This window comes from Schistocerca cancellata, chromosome 6 (genome assembly GCF_023864275.1).
Source record: "Schistocerca cancellata isolate TAMUIC-IGC-003103 chromosome 6, iqSchCanc2.1, whole genome shotgun sequence".
Lineage (NCBI taxonomy): Eukaryota > Metazoa > Arthropoda > Insecta > Orthoptera > Acrididae > Schistocerca > Schistocerca cancellata.
The window spans coordinates 200,434,221-200,459,322 of NC_064631.1; the positions used below are offsets into that span (position 1 = coordinate 200,434,221).

Sequence of the window (25,102 nt, forward strand, 5' to 3'; positions counted from 1 at the left end):
TCTCACACGACCAGCAGTTTTCAGGATGGATGCATCACATTTCTCATACCAAAAAAGCGCCCTCTTTCGAAGTCACTGATTTGACGGTACGATTAGCGCATACGTCTGTGAGGCAACCTGTATATCTGCTCAAGTCACGCTGATCCGTTCTCTTCGGTTCATAGCGACAACAAGAGCCGCAGTCATATTTTACCGGTAGACTCTGTTGCATCGCGATGTCGATGTTTGCCTTGAACTCCACATGGTTCAAATGCTAATCATTTCTGCATAAGATACTAATGTACATGTCCTGTGAATATCAACGTTCCTTCTCTGGTCGTTCAAGGTGTTCTGTTTTTTTTCTTCTGATGAGTGTACATCTATCCATATCTACAGCATGTATGGATTTGTAAAAAGAGTCATACTACATTGAACACAATACAGCCATAAAAAGAGCGCAGCAGTCGATGCCTTATGTGAAAGAAGGTAATGAGGAAAAAGGAAAAAAACTTACGTATTCATAATATAAACAGACATGTCTATCACAGATTGACAACGGAATGGCTTACAAAACATGTTGTTTTCATTGTGAAACTAATACCTTTCGAATACCGTTCTCAGCTTCAGTATTACACGCGTGATACGAGGGGTACGTGAGGTGCAAATGACATTGTGATTACTCGAGAGGCTAGAGGTTTCATAACAATCGCTTTATTAAAAACAATCAGCATTCAGTAACGAAAAAATAAAGTATTATATACACTATGTACAGGTTTGGGAATCTCTGGGTAACAGTCTTTTACAGAGGACGTGGTGTCTTGTGACATGACGCTACGCTGTAAGCCTCTTGCTGAGCCTCAGCTGTATCCCGCCCTTGGGTGTCATCAGGAAAGCCCTCGGTTCCAGGGACAAGTGGCGAACGCTCTTCTCGCTGGGTTCAACGCTGTACCTCGACAGTATGTTTATAAGGCCCACCTTTGTTTGCACCAGACCAAACCGCATGCCTGAAACAAGAAACATTTACTAGAGTACAAAAACACCATCTCACATTTTGTAACAAGAGGCAGGTGTTGTTTCGCGAAATGAGAATTCAGTAATCTCTGAACTTGCTGCATTATGACAAAATGTGATCACAAACAGTCCGAGTCGGTTTTTATTTACTTATGATCAACTTTGTTCCGGCCCATGAAAATCTTCTAACCGTACCAAAAACCCGTCTACGTTATAAAGCTGTAATTTTAATTGTCGTTTAAATAGTTTAAATAAGAAGAGACTTTAACTGTTTGAAGATCAGCTATTAACACACAGTAACCAACATCGAGCGCAACCAAATGTACCTATATGCGAAAGTCACGTTCATGTTATTTTTCTACACACGCTCATATACGCATCGTAACAACCCTCTGGTGTATAATACAACCCAACACGTGAAGCACTCGCGAGAGAGGAAAATCGAAATACTTTTATGCATCTATAACATGCCATTCCGGCCTTTACCTTAATGTCACTGACAGACTGGTGAAAGAAGCGATCACCATGTACAGTCAGAAGCACAACAACATCCGTAACTCAGGTTTAATAATTCAGATCAACAATGCGTTAAGAAACGCAAGGGGCCGTGAAAGGAAAATATCTAGCGTTACTACACTGACGGAAAAGAAAATCGCAGCACCAAGGAGGAGTTGTGCGACATAAACGAAAGTTGGCAGGCGTGTTTCCGCATCTGAAAGGTGAAGTCTATTCAGATTTCGTGCCACTCGTATACGAGTGGCGGTACTAACGCCGGTATGAGGATGCAAATCAGGTTTGCTTTAAATACAAGCTGGAACTGTCGTGAGAGTTAGTTACCTTTGAGATTGGACGTGGTGTGCAGATCTTAGACAAGAATTCCTTTAAGACGACAAAGACGCCATTATCAACACCACACTGAGCCTGAACGATGTCGTGTAAAAGGGCTACGAGAAGCTGCATGTTCCTTTGCGACATTGTAGAAAGACTTGACGGGACTGTAGCCACTATACATGGCTGTTGACAGCGGCGATCACGAGAATGTACGGGTTCCGCACGGCCACATGTCATTACCATTCTCAATGGAGAGAAGTCTTCCGAAGTAAGAGTGATTTCAGGTGTGCCGCAGGGGAGTGTCATAGGACCGTTGCTATTCACAATATACATAAATGACCTGGTGGATGACATCGGAAGTTCACTGAGGCTTTTTGCAGATGATGCTGTGGTGTATCGAGAGGTTGTAACAATGGAAAATTGTACTGAAATGCAGGAGGATCTGCAGCGAATTGACGCATGGTGCAGGAAATGGCAATTGAATCTCAATGTAGAAAAGTGTAATGTGCTGCGAATACATAGGAAGATAGATCCCTTATCATTTAGCTACAATATAGCAGGTCAGCAACTGGAAGCAGTTAATACCATAAATTATCTGGGAGTACGCATTAGGAGTGATTTAAAATGGAATGATCATATAATGTTGATCGTCGGTAAAGCAGATGCCAGACTGAGATTCATTGGAAGAATCCTAAGGAAATGCAATCCGAAAACAAAGGAAGTAGGTTACAGTACTCTTGTTCGCCCACTGCTTGAATACTGCTCAGCAGTGTGGGATCCATACCAGATAGGGTTGATAGAAGATATAGAGAAGATCCAACGGAGAGCAGCGCGCTTCGTTACAGGATCATTTAGTAATCGCGAAAGCGTTACGGAGACGATAGATAAACTCCAGTGGAAGACTCTGCAGGAGAGACGCTCAGTAGCTCGGTACGGGCTTTTGTTAAAGTTTCGAGAACATACCTGCACCGAAGAGTCAAGCAGTATATTGCTCCCTCCTACGTATATATCGCGAAGAGACCATGAGGATAAAATCAGAGAGATTAGAGCCCACGCAGAGGCATACCGACAATCCTTCTTTCCACGAACAATACGAGACTGGAATAGAAGGGAGAACCGATAGAGGTACTCAAGGTACCCTCCGCCACACACCGTCAGATGGCTTGCGGAGTATGGATGTAGATGTAGATGTCGAAGACCGTCGTGTTCGACGTATGTCTCTGGCCCATCGTACTGCATTTTGTGCAACAATTTGAGCAGCAGTTGGCACCACTGTGAAACAACGAACTGTTACCAAACGGATACTTCAAGGACAGCTCGGAGTCAGACGCCCTGCAGCGTGCATCCCACTGACCCCAAACCACCGCCATTGGCGACTTCAGTGGTGTCAAGTGAGAGCTCACTGGAGGGCAGGGTGGAGGTCAGTTGTGTTTTCTGATGAAAGCTGGTTCTGCTTCGGTGGCAGTGATGGCAGTGCGTCGGTTAGGAGAGGGGTCAGTTGAGGGCCCCTGCAACCAACCTGTCTGCGTGCTATACACGCTGGACCTACACCCAGAGTTAAAGTCTGGAGTGCGCTTTTGTATGACAGCAGGAGCACTCTCGTGTTTATCCCACGCACCCTGACGCAAATTTGTACATCAATTTGGTGATTCCACCCGTTGCGCCGCCATTCGTGAACACCATTTTGGGGGATGTTTTCCAACAGGATAACACTTGCCCAAGTACGGCTGTTGTAACCCAACATGTTCTACTTGTTGCCTTGGCCTGCTCGAACACCAGATTTGTTTCGAATCGAGGGCACAAGGGACATCATCGGACGACAACTCCATCCTCATCCACCAACAGCATCAACCGTTCCTACACTGACCGCCCAAGTGCAACAGGCAGGGAACTCCATCCCACAAACTTACATCCGGCTCCTGTAGAACACAATTCACGCGCGTTTGCACGCTTCGATGAAACATTCTGGTCGCTACACCGGTTATTAATGGACCAGCATTTCAGATTTAGAATGGCTTATCTCGTGTTTAGATCGACCTGTGATCTTGAAATATTTATCATTTACGTATGTTACCCAGCCTACCGCATTTCCGAAAGTTCATTACTTTACATTAATTGTTTTGTGCTGCGAGTTTTTTTTTCACGTCAGTGCACAGGATATCGTTGTAGTTAAGTGTATTCATGCACATCAGCATTCCACTGCTATACTAAACGACCTGTACGATCAGGATTTTGCTTAACTGTGACTCGCCTCTAACTTAATTATGGATACAATAAAAAACTACACCGAACTGGGAGAGCGGACTAGCCACATTGAGGGTGCTAAGGAACAAGAATGTGTCGAAGTAAGGAAGTCAAGTTTTAAATAATAATAAAAAATACACATAAAGAAACAAGATTAACACTTGTAATGTGAATGTGTGTGTTTGTGTGTGTGTGTGTGTGTGTGTGTGTGTGAGAGAGAGAGAGAGAGAGAGAGAGAGAGAGAGAGAGAGAGAGAATGTATGTAGCAATGAGTATGTTCAAATGCTTCAGATGGCTCTGAGCACTATGCGACTTAACTTCTGAGGTCATCAGTCTCCTAGACTTAGAACAACTTAAACCTAACTAACCTAAGGACATCACACACATCCATGCCCGAGGCAGGATTCGAACCTGCGACCGTAGCAGCAGCGCGGTTCCGGACTGAAGCGCCTAGAACCGCTCGGCCAAAAAGTATGTTCTCGGGGTGAATGTTTTGTGAGCGTACGCCGAGATGGAATGGCTTTCGAACATCAAAGACATTGGAGGGATACCTGTTTATACACCAGTCAGTCACGTGATTCCTCAAGAGGAGGAGCAGCTTCGGGGGCCAACAGTCTGCGTGAGCGATTGATCGTGTAACACTAGCCAACTGCGTTGTCGATACTAAAAACTATTGAAAGCAAGGGAAACTACAGACATTATTTATCCTAAGGGCAGGCAGCTCTACTGCATAGCTTAATGATGATGGCATCCTCTCGGGTAAAATATTCCGGTGATAAAATAGGTCCCCCTTTCAGATTTCGGATATCGTGATGTCCCATGAGCCACAAGTGGGGAAGTTGGAAACGTGTCGCTCTTCTGGCACTCCCCCCACGACTGGAACAGAGGAAAACACTATTGTGTGGAAGAACCCATTGCCATGTACTTTACGATGATTTCCAGAATACAAATGTTCGTATAAATGTACTAATGATACATAAGTAATGATAAATCAACACATCAAGATGGAATCGCACAAATTAACAATACGGTCAAATGGCCAACTAATGGCCTGTTGTAATTAGGGATGTTGAAGACAATGACTGCAGGTACAATGAAAGAAATAAAAGATTATTAATGCTCTGTAATGTATTGTTAAACTAAACATAGGTTTCAAAACTAACATTCCCATGTGTCTAGAAAGAAACTTCTACGATCAGTCGCTATGTACTGATGAAAGGCAGTAACAGTTGAATTTTTCACGAGAAAATCATTTTAAAAACCGAGGATATCTTGACGAACAATATAGACATGCGAGTTTGCAATCTCTGGGGAGGAAAGGGCGGAAAGCTGACAAATGGATCAAACCAAATTACAACCATACCGACAATGAATCAAAGGTACGCGTGACGTGTAACCAGCTGGTTGTTTCAAAGATGAACCGGTGAAGTTACCTGTGTGTTTCCAAGAGGTAAGAACATAATGGAGCACCGAACCGACGGAACATGGGCTGATACACAAGACGACATTTTAGAGATTCGTAATGCAGAGAGAAATCTCGTGTGGGTCGAAACAGGACGTCACTAGGTTTAAAATATAATAATTCACGCTAGAAGTACATTTTCAGCTATTTTCCCCTGCTTGTGACAGAATTCAATCCGTGCGTCCTTTTAATCTCCTTTACTTGAAGTAATAACAAAGTTAAGTGAAACGGAAGAAATTATGGGTGATGTGAAGTTAACTGATAGATAATTGACAATACGCGAAGAAATTCATTTATAAACACATGTAGATGTAACTTTTGTGTGAAACGAAACAAGAACACAGCTGAAAAATGTAATGCAGTTGAAATAGCAAGAGAGAAGTGAATTTGCTTGAATAACAGAGGACTGGGACTCTGTAACGAGTCCAAGCCCCTGTGGATCGACAGCACTGAACTGTCTTGCTCGTTGTGATAGTTTGTTTGAAGCAATAAGAAGTGCAAGTTTCGCTCGACTCGGTGGAGGCAGGATGACCAGCTTCACAAGAAACTTTCTTTACACACTGACTAAAATATACTCAAGTCGTCAGCAGAGAACATAAAAAACGAAGAATGGCTAATTGTACGAGGTTCATTCAATAATTAAAGAGACAGATTGGTCTGGGGGAAAAAACTGTTAGTAGAGAAAGTTTGGTACTTTTATGGCTTTAAGTTTACATCACTGGGATGAGCCCTGATCAGCTGATGTATCAACATTTTTTATTTATAACCTCAAAAATATATTTCAAAGGGGCGAGTCCGCCTGGAACGTCTACATTATTTGAACAACGTTCCGTTATACGTTTTTTACTTGCTGAAGGCGAAAAACCAGTGAATATATAATGTAGAATGTCTTAAGTTTATGGTGAAGGTTGTGTGAATCGTGCAAATTTTTACAAGTGGCAGAGCGGTTCAAAAATGGTCGCGACTCAGTGACTGACGGACACTTTTCTGTCCGACCAGTTGCAATTTTAACTCCCTCACTTGAAAGCCGAATCGATGACATTATTCGTGCCGACCGCCACGTGACTGTGGAAATGATAGTTGTTAAGGTTCAAGTTAGTACTGGTACAGTTCATAACTTTATCTGTAACAAGCTGAAGTACCGCAAAACATGTGCAAGATGGGTCCCAAAGGAGTTGACGTGGCTACACAATGATGCAAGATTGAGAGCTTCCAGAGAGCTAAAGAAACATTATGAAAGAGAAGGTGAGCACTTCCTCAACAAAATTTTAACCTATGAAACTTGGGTTCACTATTATGAGTCAGGATCGAAAAAGACAAATCATGGAGTGGAAGCACACCAACTCACCTGTCAAGAAAAATTTCAGAACCCAAGCATCAGCAGGAAAAGTAATGTTGACGGTGTTTTGGGATGCTGAAGGTAGAGTTTTTTGTGATTACCTCGAAGAGCAGCGTACGATGGACAGCCAATACTACTCATATTTGCTTTTAAACAAGGTGAAGCCAGCCTTGAGACAGAGACATCGTGGATCTCAGAGGAGAAGTGTGATTCTCCAGCAAGACAACGCATGTCCTCATATTGCTCAATCAACCCGTGAAACCATCGACAAAATGGACAGGGAAGTACTGCCTCATCAACTTTACAGTCCTGATTTAGTGCTTAGTGACTTCCATTTGGTGCACTGAAGGAGGATTACCTGTGAAGAGGTTCCAGACAACGAGAACGTGAACACGTTTGTGAGAAATTGGTTCAAACATCAAGATAAAGAGTTCTTAGCAGCCGGAATAAAAAAGATTGTAGTCCGTTGGAACAAGTGCAACAATGTTCAAGGGGAAAAGTAGAAAAAGTATAGTTTTGTAAAAATAAAAGCTTTTTTCTCCATACCGATTTGTCTCTTTAATTATTGAATGACCCTCATAGCTTTAAGGAAGAAAAATTACAATTTTAGAGAAGGATTACCAAGAATTTTAATTATGAGAAAGGATACGTTTTAGGATCGAAAAACGAGAATTTGTGTTGTAAAGAACGAAGACTTTGTAGTCGTGAAGATGGCAGGAATTTAGTGTTTAATGCTATAAACTTTAATCTTAAGAATAAGATCTAACTAGCACAATAGGAAGATAATAAGCTGACGGGTATTAACACAATAAACCGTTAGTATTTCACATGCAAGAAGAAAAATATTGCCATTTCTGAAATAAATGAGTCATATTGTGTTCTGAAGTACTGACTGCCAGAAAGGTAAATGTGGATGTAGAGAGAGCTTTTCCGTTTGATTTGTGATCTGAAGATGTGTTTTTCGCGATGTACATACAGTAGCAGGTAATGCTGTAGTAAAAATAAATATCGTGTTGCTAGGGCCTCCCGTAGGGTAGACCGTTCGCCGGGTGGAAGTCTTTCGTTTTGACACCACTTCGGCGACTTGCGCGCCGATGGGGATGAAATGATGATTAGGACAGCACAACACCCAGTCCCTGAGCGGAGAAAATCTCCGACGGGAATCGAACCCGGGCCCTTAGGATTGACATTCTGTCGCGCTGACCACTTTGTAATGATGAAACGTTCTGCATGATTCTTATGAAAGTGAGAATGACGTAATGCAGGATCCGTGAGAGACCATATATGTGGGCACTGGGTGACAGACCGACTACATGTTCCGTCCTGTGGTTTTATAAAATAAATGGAAGTTAAAGTTAAAAGCACAAAGTTATTTACGTGGGGAAGAACTTGGACCAGTGTATCTTGTACGAAAGTTGAGTAATTTGTAATTTTATGGCTTAACATTTCCGCCCCCATCACCGGTTTGTGATGTTGTGATATACATGTAATAATTCATAACAACGGGCCAGGAGAATATTATCAAAGAAAGTTCCCATCTGCGCAGTTAAGAGAAGCTGGTGTTGGTGGGAAGAGTCCAGATGCACAGGTTGTGAAGCAGTCATTGAAATGAAGAATGTCGTGCTGGGCCCTTGGGCAAGACCAGATTTCAGTTCTATTTTACTCGACGACTTTCCGTCAATTACTACGAACTGTGACCGTTCTGGCTGAAAATTAGGAATCCAATAGCTGAACTACATGCACATCAATACTTCGCAAATGATGTAGTTGCGCGATTGGATTCGTAATTTTTTGTCAGAATGGTAGTTCGTAGTAACTGACTGAAAGTCATCGAGTAAAATATTGTATTGATATTTGAATTATGATTTGCTTTAAACAAGCTGGGTGGGAGTGTTAAAAGGGGAACATTTTAACTTGTCAAAGACAAGAGTTGTCCCTTCAGTTCTGATTCCGAGAGAAAAGAAATTTAGTTTAAAGAGCCAATAAAGAATTATTCGCGAGAGAACGACATTGGAGCCACTAATGGCTGGTGGAGATCACCTAAGGGACTCTGCCTTTGTAGGTGGAGTAGCGAGCGTAAGCATGGACGAAAGGGATGGTTAGACGCCAGCGGAAAAAGAAGTGACCCAGTGCCAGTTTGATAACTCAGCAGTATGGATCGTGGGTTGGCCCCAGGACATTTTTTGGTCGTTTACCGCTTCTTTATACTCCGGTAATGATCTGGTAGATGTTGCACAGTAGATGGGAGTCCACCTTAGACTACAAGTCCCCGTATAACTGGCTCATTAACTCGGCTATAGGGTCGAACGAAGGGGAGAGTATAGCACCCGCAATAGGACCGTGCCTCTTGAAGCACTGTGATTCTGAAAGCAACCTTGGCGTCGACGAAAGGTTTACCTTTTTTGTAATCTGGAATTTAAAAAATGGCTCTGAGCACTATGGGACTCAACTGCTGTGGTCATAAGTCCCCTAGAACTTAGAACTACTTAAACCTAACTAACCTAAGGACAGCACACAACACCCAGCCATCACGAGGCAGAGAAAATCCCTGACCCCGCCGGGAATCGAACCCGGGAACCCGGGCGTGGGAAGCGAGAACGCTACCGCACGACCACGAGATGCGGGCTGGAATTTAAAGAAAAGCTTAAACACTGTTCAAGGGGGAGTGGGTATTCTGAATGTTTGTTCTAGCCTGAACATGTTATTTGCGTGTGAGGTGATTATGACGGAAAATGACATTTGAAAAGTTTGGGCGGTGTTGTTGTGAGGGTGAAGGGCAGCTGGTACAGCTGCAGGACTCACCTATGCAGATGCGAGGCCCCTCTCCGAACGGCAGGTAGACGTAGGGGTGCCTCTGGGCCTTCTGCTCCTCGGAGAACCTCTCGGGGTCGAAGCGCTCGGGGTCCGGGAAGATGTCGGGGTCGTGGTGCAGGCCGTACACCGGAATTACGATGGGGGTGCCCTTGTCGAGCACGACGTCGCTGTCGGGAATCCGGTACTCGGCGTTGCTCTCTCTGTTGAGTATCATCACCGGCGGGTACTTCCGCAGCGTCTCTGCAACAGGCGTCGGACACCGTAAGCCTTCTCCCTGTCATCTGACAGTCACGACAACAATCCCAAGCTGGACACTAGTAGCTGTTTACCATTTACATATGAATAACTAAACTACTGGCCATTAAAATTGCTACACCACGAAGATGACGTGCTACAGACGCTACATTTAATCGACAGGAAGAAGATGCTGTGATATGCAAATGATTAGCTTTTCAGAGCATTCATACGAGGTTGGCGCCCGTGGCGACACCTACAACGTGCTGACATGAGGAAAGTTTCCAACTGATTTCTCATACACAAACAGCAGTTGACCGGCGTTGCCTGGTGAAACGTTGTTGTGATGCCTCGTGTAAGGAGGAGAAATGCGTACCATCACATTTCCGACTTTGAGAAAGGTCGGATTGCAGGCTATCGAGATTGCGCTTTATCGTTTCGCGACATTGCTGCTCGCGTTGGTCGAGATCCAATGACTGTTAGCAGAATACGGAATTGGTGGGTTCGGGGGAGGGGGGGGGGGAATACGGAACGCCGTGCTGAATGCCAACGGGCTCGTATCACTAGCAGTCGAGATGACAGGCATCTTATCCACATGGCTGTAACGGATCGTACAGCCACGTCTCGATCCCTGAGTCAACAGATGGGGACGTTTGCAAGACAACAACCATCTGCACGAACAGTTCGACGACGTTTGCAGCAGAATGGACTATCCCAAACATGCTCAATGGGGGACAGATCTGGAGATCTTGCTGGCCAGGGTAGGTGACTTACACCTTCTAGAGCACGTTGGGTGGCACGGGATACATGCGGACGTGCATTGTCCTGTTGGAACAGCAAGTTCCCTTGCCGGTCTAGGAATGGTAGAACGATGGGTTCGATGACGGTTTGGATGTACCGTGCACTATTCAGTGTCCCCTCGACAATCACCAGTGATGTACGGCCAGTGTAGGAGATCGCTCCCCACACCATGATGCCGGGTGTTGGCCCTGTGTGCCTCGGTCGTATGCAGTCCTGATTGTGGCGCTCACTTGCACGGCGCCAAACACGCATACGACCATCATTGGCACCAAGGCAGAAGCGACTCTCATCGCTGAAGACGACACGTCTCCATTCGTCCCTCCATTCACGCCTGTCGCGACACCACTGGAGGCGGGCTGCACGATGTTGGGGCGTGAGCGGAAGACGGCCTAACGGTGTGCGGGACCGTAGCCCAGCTTCATGGAGACGGTTGCGAATGGTCCTCGCCGATACCCCAGGAGCAACAGTGTCCCTAATTTGCTGGGAAGTGGCGGTGCGGTCCCCTACGGCACTGCGTAGGATCCTACGGTCTTGGCGTGCATCCGTGCGTCGCTGCGGTCCGGTCCCAGGTCGACGGGCACGTGCACCTTCCGCCGACCACTGGCGACAACATCGATGTACTGTGGAGACCTCACACCCCACGTGTTGAGCAATTCGGCGGTACGTCCACCCGGCCTCCCGCATGCCCACTATACGCCCTCGCTCAAAGTCCGTCAACTGCACATACGGTTCACGTCCACGCTGACGCGGCATGCTACCAGTGTTAAAGACTGCGATGGAGCTCCGTATGCCACGGCAAACTGGCTGACACTGACGGCGGCGGTGCACAAATGCTGCGCAGCTAGCGCCATTCGACGGCCAACACCGCGGTTCCTGGTGTGTCCGCTGTGCCGTGCGTGTGATCATTGCTTGTACAGCCCTCTCGCAGTGTCCGGAGCAAGTATGGTGGGTCTGACACACCGTTGTCCATGTGTTCTTTTTTCCATTTCCAGGAGTGTATTTTACGAACGCCATTTTGAAGTCTGCGTATAGAGTCGTTACCTACAGGATATTTGTGAAACTATAGGGGCTGAAGCGGGTACAGTCCACGATGTCCCAAAACAAATTCCGCATTTTTTGAACCGAAATTGGCCGAGAGAGAAGTTTGTTGCATTGCTTATTGAGCGCCCCTCGTATAAATATGCACGAATTATATACAGCGAAATGAGCAAATAAACTTTAAACTGTTCTCTTAGGTGTCGGCTTTACCACCACTTCGTAAATCGCAAATGATTCCGGAAATTAAACCGTATGCCCTAAACCATATAACATCTTGCTCTTAATCGAAAATGTTGCATTTTCTTACGAACTAATACGCCAACAAATTGCATTTAGTTCGTTTATTTTCCTCAAGAGGGACTACATCTGCGACCATTCGACAGTAGTTCCTAGATTATCTAGAAGAGTCGCACCGCAGTCCTGGTTCACCTTAGGCTTATGTACCGCCGAGAATAAAATAGTTGTTCAGATGTAGTTAATATACAGAAATTGTGATGGCATAAGCTGTCGCCAGGACACTGGTCGGCAAAGATGTAGCGCGAAGAACGATAGCAGGCGCAGGATGAAGCGTGCCTATCACGAGAAAGGCCAGAGACACACCGACAAACAACACGCCGCCAACGTCTTCTCGACAGCATGTATTTAGGCCGCCGCCCCTGACCAGAGTGCCTCACTGACTCTCTCAGGCTATGACAGGGCACAGCGACCAGAGTTCTGTTCTGACTATACCAGTGAGACTAAAATTTTTAATAGCTAGATTACCCATATGGCTGCAATAGGGCTACTACTGAGGAGCTTGTATCATGAACATGAATTCTATTAAAATTAAGTAGCAGCTTCAGGTAAGTAATTAACCATATTGATCCACACGTCCATTTCTGTTGTAAAAAGAGGATGCAGACCACCCATAACAACATCCTCTCCCTTGCTTCCTTACGGTTCAAGAATCTACAGAAATGTTTTCCTGTGTAAAGTACCAGAACCAGTGCTACACGTATTTTCTACAAGGCAGACCAGCGTGATGTGAGTTAAATATGTTGCGACAGAAATTGCTACGTACCTGCAACGACTTTTTCGAGGTAGGGCATGCTATTGACTGCCTCATAGGTGATTTCTCCACCGTGTTGCTTCAGAACTGCGTCGATTTCCGTCTGCAGACGCGCTTGGACCTCCGGATGGTGGGCGAGTTCGTGGAGGGCGAAGCTCATGGTAGTCGAGGACGTCTCGAAGCCCGCGATGAAGAAGACGAACGCCTGGGCAGCGACTTCATCAATGGACAGTCCTGGAACAGTCCGCCGGGATTCTTTCACTCACCTATCTCGCGGTGTTCAAATGGTTCAAATGGCTCTAAGCACTATGGGACTTAACATCTGACCGAGCGGTTCTAGGCGCTACAGTCTGGAACCGCGCTGCTGCTACGGTCGCAGGTTCGAATGCTGCCTCGGGCATGGATTCGAACCTACGACCGCAGCAGCAGCGCAGTTCCGGACTGAAGCGCCTAGAACCGCACGGTCACACCGGCCGGCATCTCACGGTGTACAGAAAAATTTACTGCACCGGCATTTCAGCGTTGCAATAATTTCTAATATCATTTTGTTTTCAGTGTAAGAACTGGTAAATGAAGATTTGTAGGAGAGCATTAGCACTGTACACGTCTTAGTTTTAAGGTTCAAAGCACTCAAATTTTGGTATTACCTTTCATACCATACGCATGAGTCGAAACAAAAGAGTACCAAAAAAATGTACATTCATTCAACCATTCCTCTCTTGTTTTGTAAACTCTTTCTATAACAGTCAATAAACATTGATAAAACAAACTTCTTCCTGGATGCTTCCACTTGTTTTTGTCATTTAAATCTTTTGAATGACGATTCTCGTTTCTGTCAAATCTCCTATTGCCCCGAATAAAAGTCGCGAAAAATTACACTGTATCTTCTCTGCATGATTATTTTCCCATCATCAGTATCCCTAATGATTGGAAATAAATTCCTGTGATTAAGGTAACGATATAACTGTCTCCTGTTGTTGAACTTTCGTTGAGGCAATGTTTGTTATAGTGATCATAGTTCCGTTACACGATAGTGGAGGCACAATTTTCTCCGAGTACGGTATAGAACTTACTCCTAACCAGTGTATGGTAACTTTGAAAGAAAATCATCTACAAACTTAGAAGTTTAGCGCATTTATGAAATTAGTTTCAAACTCGCAATTATCAGTTTAGTGAAGTGTACGCCTAAGTGTGGTTTGGACAAAAGGAATACGATGGAGAATAAACTGCAAGTTGTCGTTTCATCACGGAAATTCTACAGGGGACCGTTACCTGGGAAATGTGCTGAACTTGAAGCTGTGGTTCCTTCCTTTGTACAAGGTACCTGAAAAAATGTGATGCCTTTCTCTCGACAAACAGGCGTTCGAAATGGCGATTTCGTTTATAAGTGAACACGATAATCGTCCTTGAAACTGTTCAGCTAACCGAAGACAACACAAGACCCTGAAGAACCATCCCAACAGACAGATCAAAACGTCGATTGAGAAGAAAGAGTTTTAAGAGGAACGTGAAGCTGTCTGATAGCTTAGATTATTTTCCATTCAATGAGAGCTGCTACGAAAACTTGCAGACGAACAAATAACGCTCATATGGGCAAGACATTTAGACCGTTCTTGGACGACAAGAGAACCTCCGGAAAACAAGATGTAAATTACTTAGCGATTAGGTTCTTTTCTCCTGTTGTCGTGATAACTACGTTATCGCCAATTTCATTAGAACTAATCACCATGTTCAGAAAATTGATACCTTGACGATCTATAAAAGGACTAGGGAAGAACTTCTTCAGGAAAGAAGACGACACAGAGGTGCTCTATTTTAATTGCTTTGCATTTTCCTTTCTGGAGAGAATTCTTTCTGCTCAAGACTTGGATAAAGGGGACACAACAACGTTCAACCATCCTACAAGGCTACTGGGTTAAAAATATATGAACTAAAACGAGATGTTCAGGAAATCGACGTACAAAGTGTACGGGAAAGACGGTATTCTGGATCCAAAACGAGTAGTGGTGGACCACTTTTCGGGGGGGCTTGACGGTGTTGTGGGCAAAAGTCTGAATTTCGCAGTCACACCTAAGAGATCCCCCGCAGAAGAAATTGTCAGTGCTATCGATGCATCCTTGTTTTCACTTCTCAACGTAGAAGTAAGACAGGACCTATTGAGAATTCTACGGAAAACGAAACAGCTCAAGAGCAACACATCCGTGCGGGAAGGAGAAGGTCTTGATTTCCTAAAGAGCGACAAACGTACCGTGCTCACCAAACCCGACAACGGAGGTGCCCCGCAACTATTAGCTGATCCTGCGTACAGAAAAACAAAAAGAGATCTCATGAAATAATACACAGAAAACGTCTAATCTGATGAGAAATAGACCCAGCTTTCCCGAGTAAATAAACAGCGTTATAACCAGACAATACGAGAGAGTGAAATGTATCTTACCTACATTGAATAGAAAGAGAATCTTTCCCTGCAGTATAAAACCTGCACATCTCCCTGTAGTACTATTGGTACCACTGAAGTTATTCAATGATGTCTTAATAGATGTCCTACAATCGTATATCTTCCTCCTTACAGTTTTTTTTTCCATATACTCCTTTCCTCGCTGATTCTGCGGAGAAATTTCTCATTGCACTCATTGTCAGTTCACCTAATTTTTAACATTCTTCTGTGGCACTACATATCAAATGGCTCGATTATGTCCTGTTCTGTTTTTCCCACAGTCCATGTTTCACTACCATACAGTTCTGTGCCTCAAACATACATTCTCACAAATTTGTTCCTCAGATTAACGTCCATGTTTGAAACTAGCTGACTTCTCTTGCCCATGAATGTCCTTTTTGACGGGACTTGTCTGCTTTTTATGTCCTCCTTGCTCTTGTCGATTGTGGGATATGTTGCTGCCTAGGTAGCAGAATTTCTTAACTTCATCTACTTCGTGATCCTCAGTCCTGATGTTAAGTTTCTCGTTGTTCTCGTTTCTGCTACTTCTCATTACTTTCGTCTTTCTCGATTTACTCAATCCGTATTCTGTACTCATTGGACTGTTCATTCCATTCAGAAGGTCCTGTAATTCTTCTGCACTTTCACTGAGAGTAACAATGTCATCAGCGAATCTTATCACTGATATCCCCTCACCTTGAATTTTAACTTCACACTCGAATTGTTCTTTAATTTCCGTTATTGCTTCTTCGATGTATATATTGAACAATTGAGAAGAAAAACAGCATACCTCGTTTACATCATTTTCAATCCGAGCATTTCGTTCTTGCTCGACAACTGTTACTGTTCCCTCTTGACTCATGTACATATTGTGTATTACCCGTTTTTCCCTAAAGCGTGCCCCTCTTTTTCTCTGAATTTCAAACATCTTGCACTATTTTACATTGTCGAAAGCTTTTTCCAGGTCGACAGATCCTATGAACTTGTCTTGGTTTTTCTCTAGACTTACTTCCATTATCAAATGCAGCGTCAGAATTGTTTCTCTGGTGCCTTTTACCTTTGCTAAAGCTAAAGTGATCGTCATCGATCACATCCTTAGTTTTCTTTTCCATTCTGTTGTATATTATTCTTGTCAGTGACTTGGATGCATGAGCTGTTAAGCTAAATGTACGATAATTCTCGCACTTGTCAGCTCTTGCAATCTTCGGAATTGTGCAGATGATCTTTTCCCGAAAGTCTGATGGTATATTGCCAGACTCATGCAGTCCACACACCAACGTGAGTAGTCGTTTTATTTTCGCTTCCTGAAATGATTTTAGAAATTCTGATTTAATGTTATGTTTCCCTTCTTTGATCTTAAGTCTTCCAAAGCTCTTTTAAATTCTGTCTTTGATACTGGGTGACCTACCTCTTCCACACCGACTGCTGTTTCTTCTCCCAGACAAATCTCCCCCTTAATAGAGGCCTCCAATGTACTCCTTCCACCTATTTGCTCTCTCCTCTGCATTTAACAGAGGAATTTCCACTGCGCTCTTAATGTCACCACCCTTGCTTTAAATTGACTTTTCTATATACTGCGTCAGTCCTTCCAACAATCATATCTTTTTCGATTTCTTTACATTTTTCATGCAGCCACTTTACCTTTGCTTCCCTGAGCTTTCGATCTGTTTTATTCCTAGGTGACAAGTCTTTCTGTATTCTAAGAATTTCTCTGAACATTTTTGTACTTCCTTCTTTCATCAATCAACTGAAGTATTTCTCCTGTTACCTATGGTTTCTTCATAAACACCGTTTTTGGTCTATGATTTTTCTTTCCAACGTCTGTGATTACCCTTTTCGAGACGCCCATTCCTCCTCAGCAGAAGTGCCTGCTGAACTATTAGTGATCGCAATATCTTCAATAGTACCTTTAATTCCTTAGTACTTACGTATCCAATTTCTTTATGCATTGATTGTTCCTGACTATTCTTTTAAACTTCAGTCTACTCTTCATAACTACTAAATTTGGACATGAGTCTATATCTGCTCGTGGGTACGCCTTACAAAATGGTTCAAATGGCTCTGAGCGCGACTTAACTTCGGAGGTCATCAGTCGCCTAGAACTTAGAACTAATTAAACCTAACTAACCTAAGGACATCACACACATCCATGCCCGAGGCAGGATTCGAACCTGCGACCGTAGCGGTCGCTCGGCTCCAGACTGTAGCGCCTAGAACCGCACGGCCACTCCGGCCGGCGGTACACCTTACAAATCCAGTATCTGATTTCGGAGTATCTGTCTGACCATGATGTAATCTAAGTGAAATGTTACCGTATCTCCCAGACTTTTCCGATTATAGTTCCTCCTCTTATTATTCTTGAATAGGGTATTCGCTATTATTAGCTGAAATTTATTGCAGAACTCAGTTAGTTTTTCTCATTTCTTGTCCCAAGCCCATATTGTCCTGTAACCCGTTCCTCTACTCATTCCCCTACAACTGCATTCCAATTCCCCATGTCTATTAGATTTTCAGCTTGCTTTACGTACTTAATTACCCGTTCAATATCCTCATGTACTTCTCTGTCTCTTCTTCTTCAGCTTGCGACGTCGGCATGTATACGTGAATCATCGTCGTCTGTGTGGTTTTCTGTCGATTCTGATGAGAACGATCCTATCACTGAACTGCTGATAGTAGCTGAGTGTCTTCCTTACTTTTCCATTCATAGCGTATCCTATCCTCATTATACCATTTTCTGTTGCTATTGATGTTACTCTATATTCATCTGGTTATAAATCCTTATGTTATTTCCGTTTCACTTAACTGGCCCCCACTATATCTAGATTGAGCCTAAGGATTTTCCTTTCCAGATTTTATAACGCGCCAGTTGGGCAGAATTTTTACCATATCTCTCAGGAGGGCATCCGCCAGCCCTGTCAATCAACGCCAAGCCGAATAACTGTTTGCATAAGGACCAGAGGTGAACCATCTCTTTATTGACTTGCTCAATTTGTAAAGCTATTTCTCTTAAATAAATCACACAATTTTTCTGAAATTATAATCATTTGCTTGTCTGTACATGTACGTCATATCTACCTATTTCAGTCTGATTCGGATAATTCCTTTGTAGTGCGTCTTTTCTATTTTGCTCAGGATATACACGAGCTGAGAATATGCACTAAGATTCTACAAAAAATGCATGTCAAGGATATTGGACAGCAGTTTTATGGATATGGCACTCTTGGATCTGAGTAACACCGTCAATGCCAAATTCCGCGTATTTCTCGAGTTGTGTCAGATTAAATCATCAGCGTTGCGGACCGTGTGGTGAGGCCAGGAAGGGGACGCCTTAATGAGAATCTCGGTGTTTTTGTAGTCTGCAGACAATGTTCTGCAGAGGCTGATTTTAGCAGTTCCGTGTACCTAACGATGGCTTTCTAGGATGCTTATCTATCTTTATCTGGGCGGCTACGGGGTTATTCGCGTTTTTCCGCGCCATACATCACAGGAGGCATTTAGAATTCAACAATTGCTGATCACTTTAATCTGTTGTGAAGACTTTTGTTAACACCTATACAACAACAGTGTTCGACAGTTCCGCAGAACTTGTCATTGCGACTGCTCTTGATGGTTGGACTGTAAGGTATCTCAGTTGGTGGCAGAACTATTAATAACCGAAAATTTGTTGATGACGCCGTGCTTTTAGGGGCCAGGGAAGATGAACTAGCTGAGCTACTAACAAACGTTAAAGGACATTAGTCTATCATATGGACTGGACTTCGATCTCCAAAAGCCCAAAATAATGATAATTGACTGAGGAGCGGAGGTTCAACTCGATTAAAGAAACTGAAACTTGTGCGTTCTTTCATCTTCCTTGGGCCAGCCATTTGTGACACATGGAAGCTGAGAAGATGAGATAGGAAGAGGGATCACACTAGAGCGAGTTGCAAGAAAGAAGCTCACCAAGACCTGACAGAACAATGCAATAACAAACAACACAGAGGTCCGGCTTGTTGAAAGACTCGTGTTTTCTGTCTTCTTTTATGATTGGGAAACATGGACCCTTAGGGCACTGGTGCTGGCGCAGGAAGCTGCGCATAACGTGGACCGAAATAAGAACATATACACTCCTGGAAATGGAAAAAAGAACACATTGACACCGGTGTGTCAGACCCACCATACTTGCTCCGGACACTGCGAGAGGGCTGTACAAGCAATGATCACACGCACGGCACAGCGGACACACCAGGAACCGCGGTGTTGGCCGTCGAATGGCGCTAGCTGCGCAGCATTTGTGCACCGCCGCCGTCAGTGTCAGCCAGTTTGCCGTGGCATACGGAGCTCCATCGCAGTCTTTAACACTGGTAGCATGCCGCGACAGCGTGGACGTGAACCGTATGTGCAGTTGACGGACTTTGAGCGAGGGCGTATAGTGGGCATGCGGGAGGCCAGGTGGACGTACCGCCGAATTGCTCAACACGTGGGGCGTGAGGTCTCCACAGTACATCGATGTTGTCGCCAGTGGTCGGCGGAAGGTGCACGTGCCCGTCGACCTGGGACCGGACCGCAGCGACGCACGGATGCACGCCAAGACCGTAGGATCCTACGCAGTGCCGTAGGGGACCGCACCGCCACTTCCCAACAAATTAGGGACACTGTTGCTCCTGGGGTATCGGCGAGGACCATTCGCAACCGTCTCCATGAAGCTGGGCTACGGTCCCGCACACCGTTAGGCCGTCTTCCGCTCACGCCCCAACATCGTGCAGCCCGCCTCCAGTGGTGTCGCGACAGGCGTGAATGGAGGGACGAATGGAGACGTGTCGTCTTCAGCGATGAGAGTCGCTTCTGCCTTGGTGCCAATGATGGTCGTATGCGTGTTTGGCGCCGTGCAGGTGAGCGCCACAATCAGGACTGCATACGACCGAGGCACACAGGGCCAACACCCGGCATCATGGTGTGGGGAGCGATCTCCTACACTGGCCGTACACCACTGGTGATCGTCGAGGGGACACTGAATAGTGCACGGTACATCCAAATCGTCATCGAACCCATCGTTCTACCATTCCTAGACCGGCAAGGGAACTTGCTGTTCCAACAGGACAATGCACGTCCGCATGTATCCCGTGCCACCCAACGTGCTCTAGAAGGTGTAAGTCAACTACCCTGGCCAGCAAGATCTCCGGATCTGTCCCCCATTGAGCATGTTTGGGACTGGATGAAGCGTCGTCTCACGCGGTCTGCACGTCCAGCACGAACGCTGGTCCAACTGAGGCGCCAGGTGGAAATGGCATGGCAAGCCGTTCCACAGGACTACATCCAGCATCTCTACGATCGTCTCCATGGGAGAATAGCAGCCTGCATTGCTGCGAAAGGTGGATATACACTGTACTAGTGCCGACATTGTGCATGCTCTGTTGCCTGTGTCTATGTGCCTGTGGTTCTGTCAGTGTGATCATGTGATGTATCTGACCCCAGGAATGTGTCAATAAAGTTTCCCCTTCCTGGGACAATGAATTCACGGTGTTTTTATTTCAATTTCCAGGAGTGTATTAAGTAAACTAAGTGGTACGGTACTTGATTGATCTTTATCTACTCTTTTACATAGCAAGGAAGATGGATTGTTTGCCGACCTACCCTTGTAACACTCCAAAAGACTTCAGAATGGGAGGTTTCTAAAAAGTATCAGTGTCTAATATATTAATCAAGTATAACTTTTGTAATACGGGAGCGACGTACTTTAGCCACAACTTATTTTTTATCAAGAGTCTCTTCTGTGGAAACTCCTGTACTCTGAAACTCACTCCTGTTTTGTACAACTGGAGCGCTAGCAGGCACAGTTGAGGACAAAAAAAAAGGAAAAAAAAAGCACTCACTCCACTTGTCGTCCTCGTCCTTCTGCTTGTTAGCTCCCGGCCGGTCGCTGTCGATGCAACCCTCATTCTTCAGCTGGATCAGCAGGTGCATGAAGTCGTTTCTCGTGACGCCGTTGTCCTCCCTGTACTTGACCGTGTCGCTCACCATCTTGCGGAAGTAGTGCGACACCTCCGTCAAGTTGCTCTTGGGACTGCAGGAAGCACAAAGAAATTTGTCTTTACTGGCCTACAATTGTTCTTACCGCGGTGCTAGAAATTAAAGAGTTAAAAAAAAGTCTCTGGAGCTCCACATCGTTTTCCATAATTTGCAACATCGACATACAAGGTAACACTTATTCAACTATGCGAAATCAAATCGTCATAACTTCTGAACGGTTTGCGTTAGGATGTTCAAGCTCCACGGTTGGCCGTCGGGCATGATGGGAATTAGTGTGGTTTGTTTAGCGACGAAGCCCACTTTCATTTTGATGGGCTCGTCAATAAGCAAAATTGGCGCATTTGGAGGATTGAGAATCCGCATTTCGCGATCGAGAAATCTCTTCACCCTTAACGGGGGACTGTGTGGTGTGCAGTGTCCAGTCACCGAATAATCGGTACGATATTCCTTGATGGCACGGTGAGTACCGAACGGTACGTGGGATTTCATGCCCATTGTCCACTGTGAACCTGATTTCGACAAAATATGGGTCATGCAAGACCGAGCTCGAACCCATCGAAGCAGGAGACTGTTTGATGTCCTGGAGGAGCACTTTTGGGACCACATTCTGGCTCTTGGGTACCCAGAGGCCACTGGCTTGGGCCTCGATTGGCCGCCATATTCTCCGGACGTGAACACGTGCGACTCCTTTTTGTAGGGCTATATTAAAGACAAGATGTACAGCAATAACCCCCTTAACCGAGCGCACGCGAGGCTCAAACAGCTCTACCCAATGCTCAACAGGAAAAGCACACTGAATTGGAGGGTGTCGAGGTCCATATACATGAACTGATTAGACCTCTGATGACGTACGCAGCTCCCGTCTGGGGATATGCAGCTCCTACACTGCGCCGCCTGCAGATCATACAGAACAAGGTGCTACGAATCATTAGCGACGCTCCACGCTACACACGCACCGTGGATCTTCACCATGAATACCGCCTTGATACCCTCAAGGAAGTATTCAAAAAACACGCCACACGACTATGCAGGAACTCGAGACACTCGAACAATCCTTTCATCCTCACTCTGGGAAACTACGATCACAACCACAGGTGGAAGCACAAGCGGCCAAAGACACTGCTAGCTAGGGCATAGCCACCTATGGTAAACTGACATACGCAAACAGCGATAAACGTCGGTAAGCCCCTGCATATCAGCAACATTGACTGGCAACTACCAGCTGCTATTAGAGCCGACCAACAGGCCACAGCAGGGACACCGACGAGCTCGCCCACTGACGCACAAACAATCTGCCAACATTCCCTCACACTGTGCTTCTGGTATATGACCTATCGGACACAAGATCGATAACAAACCTAACTGCTGCAGGTTGCTGACGCTGAACGAGGACTCTGTACCAGCACCCAGCGCCAGCCGCCGAGCTGCACAAACGCACAACGTCAAGGTATCGACATGCATGATACCCACTACTAACAAAGCCTATCCTTGCACGACCTATCGCAGGCAGCAAGACAACCGCTACTGCTCTTACCACCCGACCTAACTATCGCAGAGGTTTTTTTCCCTTGGCTCTTGCCTTGGCACTTTTCTACCTCTTAGTAAAAAAAAAAAAAAAAAAAGCAATAACCGCAAAAAGAATACCGAGCTGAAAACAGCCATGCAGGAGGTCATCGACAGCATAGATGTTCCGACACTTCAGCGGGTCATACAGAATTTCGCTATTCGTCTGCGCCACATCATCGCCAATTATGGCAGCCATATCGAACATGTCATGACCGAAATCTGAATATCTGTAGTGACGTTTATCTGTCGAATAAAGTGTAAAATTTGGAAATTTCTGGTAAGGTATTATGGGACCAAACTGCTGAGGTCATCGGTCACTAAGCTTACACAGTATTTAATCTAACTTAAACTAACTTACGCTATGGACGACACACATACCCATGCCCGAGGGAGGACTCGAACCTCCGACGGGGGGAGCTCGAATAAAGTGTATGCACGCCGTAGTTTGTAACTAATTTACGTTTTTTTTTCATGTTGTTCAGTAATTGTCAGCCTGTAGTTTTAGTGTTTCATTTACAGTAATATAGTTACATTTCAGCTGCAAAATTTAATCGAAGCTGTCAGTAGATTACACAGGATGGCCTGAGAAAGACTCTATCAGAAGAACATTTGTGCAGTGACAGTGCCCTGTCGGCAGGGCTCGTCGGATACAACACGGCACTGACGAAGAAACGCACCCTCTTCGTGAGCACTGGTCCAGTCCATCACTATGTTCCGAAAGGGTGGCCGCCCCAGTCGACTGCCAACTTGCTGTGCAGCTGGAACGTTCTCGTTGCTATCTCTTTTCAACCTAGCGTGGCACCACATGTGCAGGGAAAGTTGTGCATAACCTGGCACGTGTCATTGTATGCAGTGGCGTTGCAGTACAGGCAAACGGTAGGGGCAAAAGAGAAAACAATAAATCGCATTTAAGACAGGGTTCCAGGAACAACTACCTTTTCCAATCGGTCAGTAAAGAAAATAAAGCACAGCCACAAGAGCTTCCCCACGTTGCACTATTTTGAAAGGGTGCGGAAGGAGAAGAAAACTTTCATTACAGGTAATACCTTCAAACAGGTTGTCAGTGGACAGACAGATAACTACCATGCATTCTACATTGTCAGTAATGCACTACACGTCCATCTGTTTCTACACTACAGTCTTATCTGTCGATCGTGGCACGCTCAGTCTGTGTCGATGCTTCTGCATCTCACGGGAGGTAATGAAAGGATAGGTACTTTATTTCAGTTTCTCTAATAATGTGTGACATCATCAGCAACTTTAGTCTTGGCACAATTAAGAGCTACATTAAGCTGTACGGACATAGAATCTGACTCGCTTATTTTACGATGATTCCTCGTCCTGAGAACCAACGGCATTGTAGACATATAATAAGATGTACCTCTATCTCTGTTATAGACTTTACGTATCTGAAATGTCCGATAGGCAATAATTTATCGACTGTTAAAAGTCTCCAGCCCTGCTACAGTGTCTGCTATAGGACCACGGACTACAGCCACAGTAACCAAACCATTACCATATCTCTTAGCGTCTGCGTGAAATTCAATACGCAAAAAAACCGTAGGGCCATGCAAAATCACTTGGGCCGCCACTCCATTCTACTCTAATAGCAATATTATCAGTAGCTCTACTTACTGTAAGGCGCGAACGCCTTCTCCTCCTATAACAGCCCAGTATCACCAGTCTGTGGCTATGGCGCTGCAAGTGTGGCTGCTCCACGACTGACGCCGTCTTAAGAGAAACGTCACTTACGCCGCACTTCCTTACCTAACCGCAACGCGCCTTACGCAACCGCCGAAGTAAATTTTAGCCGTGCTGGCCTCCTTTAACGTTATATTCTTAAGTATCGGAGATAAGCGTAGTATATTATTTTATCGAAGATATATATTAAGTGTGTTGCAGCTGTAGGATATGGAGCTATACTTACTATAGGAACTGAAGCCTTTTGCGGATGCGTATCGAATTTCACGCTTACGAACGCAGACGCTAATGGACATGGTAATGGTTGGGTTACTGTGGCTGTAGTCCGTGGTCCTAAAGTAGACACGTACCAGGCTGAAGACTTTTAACAGTCGAGAAGTTATTGCTTATCGGACATTTCAGGTATGTGAAGTCTATAACAGAGATAGAGGTACACCTTATTATATGTCTACTATGCCGCTGGTTCTCAGCACGAGGAATCATTGTAAAATAAATGAGTCAGAGTCTGTGTCCGTATGGATTAAAGGAGCCCTCAACTGTGCCAAGATTAAAATTGTTGGCACACATTACTACAGAAACTGAAATAAA

At 44.9% G+C, this 25,102-nt stretch overlaps 1 protein-coding gene across 1 annotated transcript in view; it reads right to left on the bottom strand.

Annotated features, from left to right (window-relative positions):
* Nucleotides 1-679: 679 nt before the first annotated feature.
* The window catches only part of LOC126190957 (probable cytochrome P450 6a14), a 58,313-nt gene continuing 33,890 nt past the window's right edge, over nt 680-25,102 (bottom strand). The window contains exons 5-8 of the mRNA XM_049931617.1: nt 21,091-21,281; nt 12,814-13,035; nt 9,669-9,920; nt 680-983 (exon numbers count right to left, since the gene is read on the bottom strand). Coding sequence (XP_049787574.1) covers nt 811-983; nt 9,669-9,920; nt 12,814-13,035; nt 21,091-21,281 — 838 coding nt within the window. The 3' untranslated portion in view covers nt 680-810. The remainder of the gene's footprint in view (nt 984-9,668; nt 9,921-12,813; nt 13,036-21,090; nt 21,282-25,102) is intronic.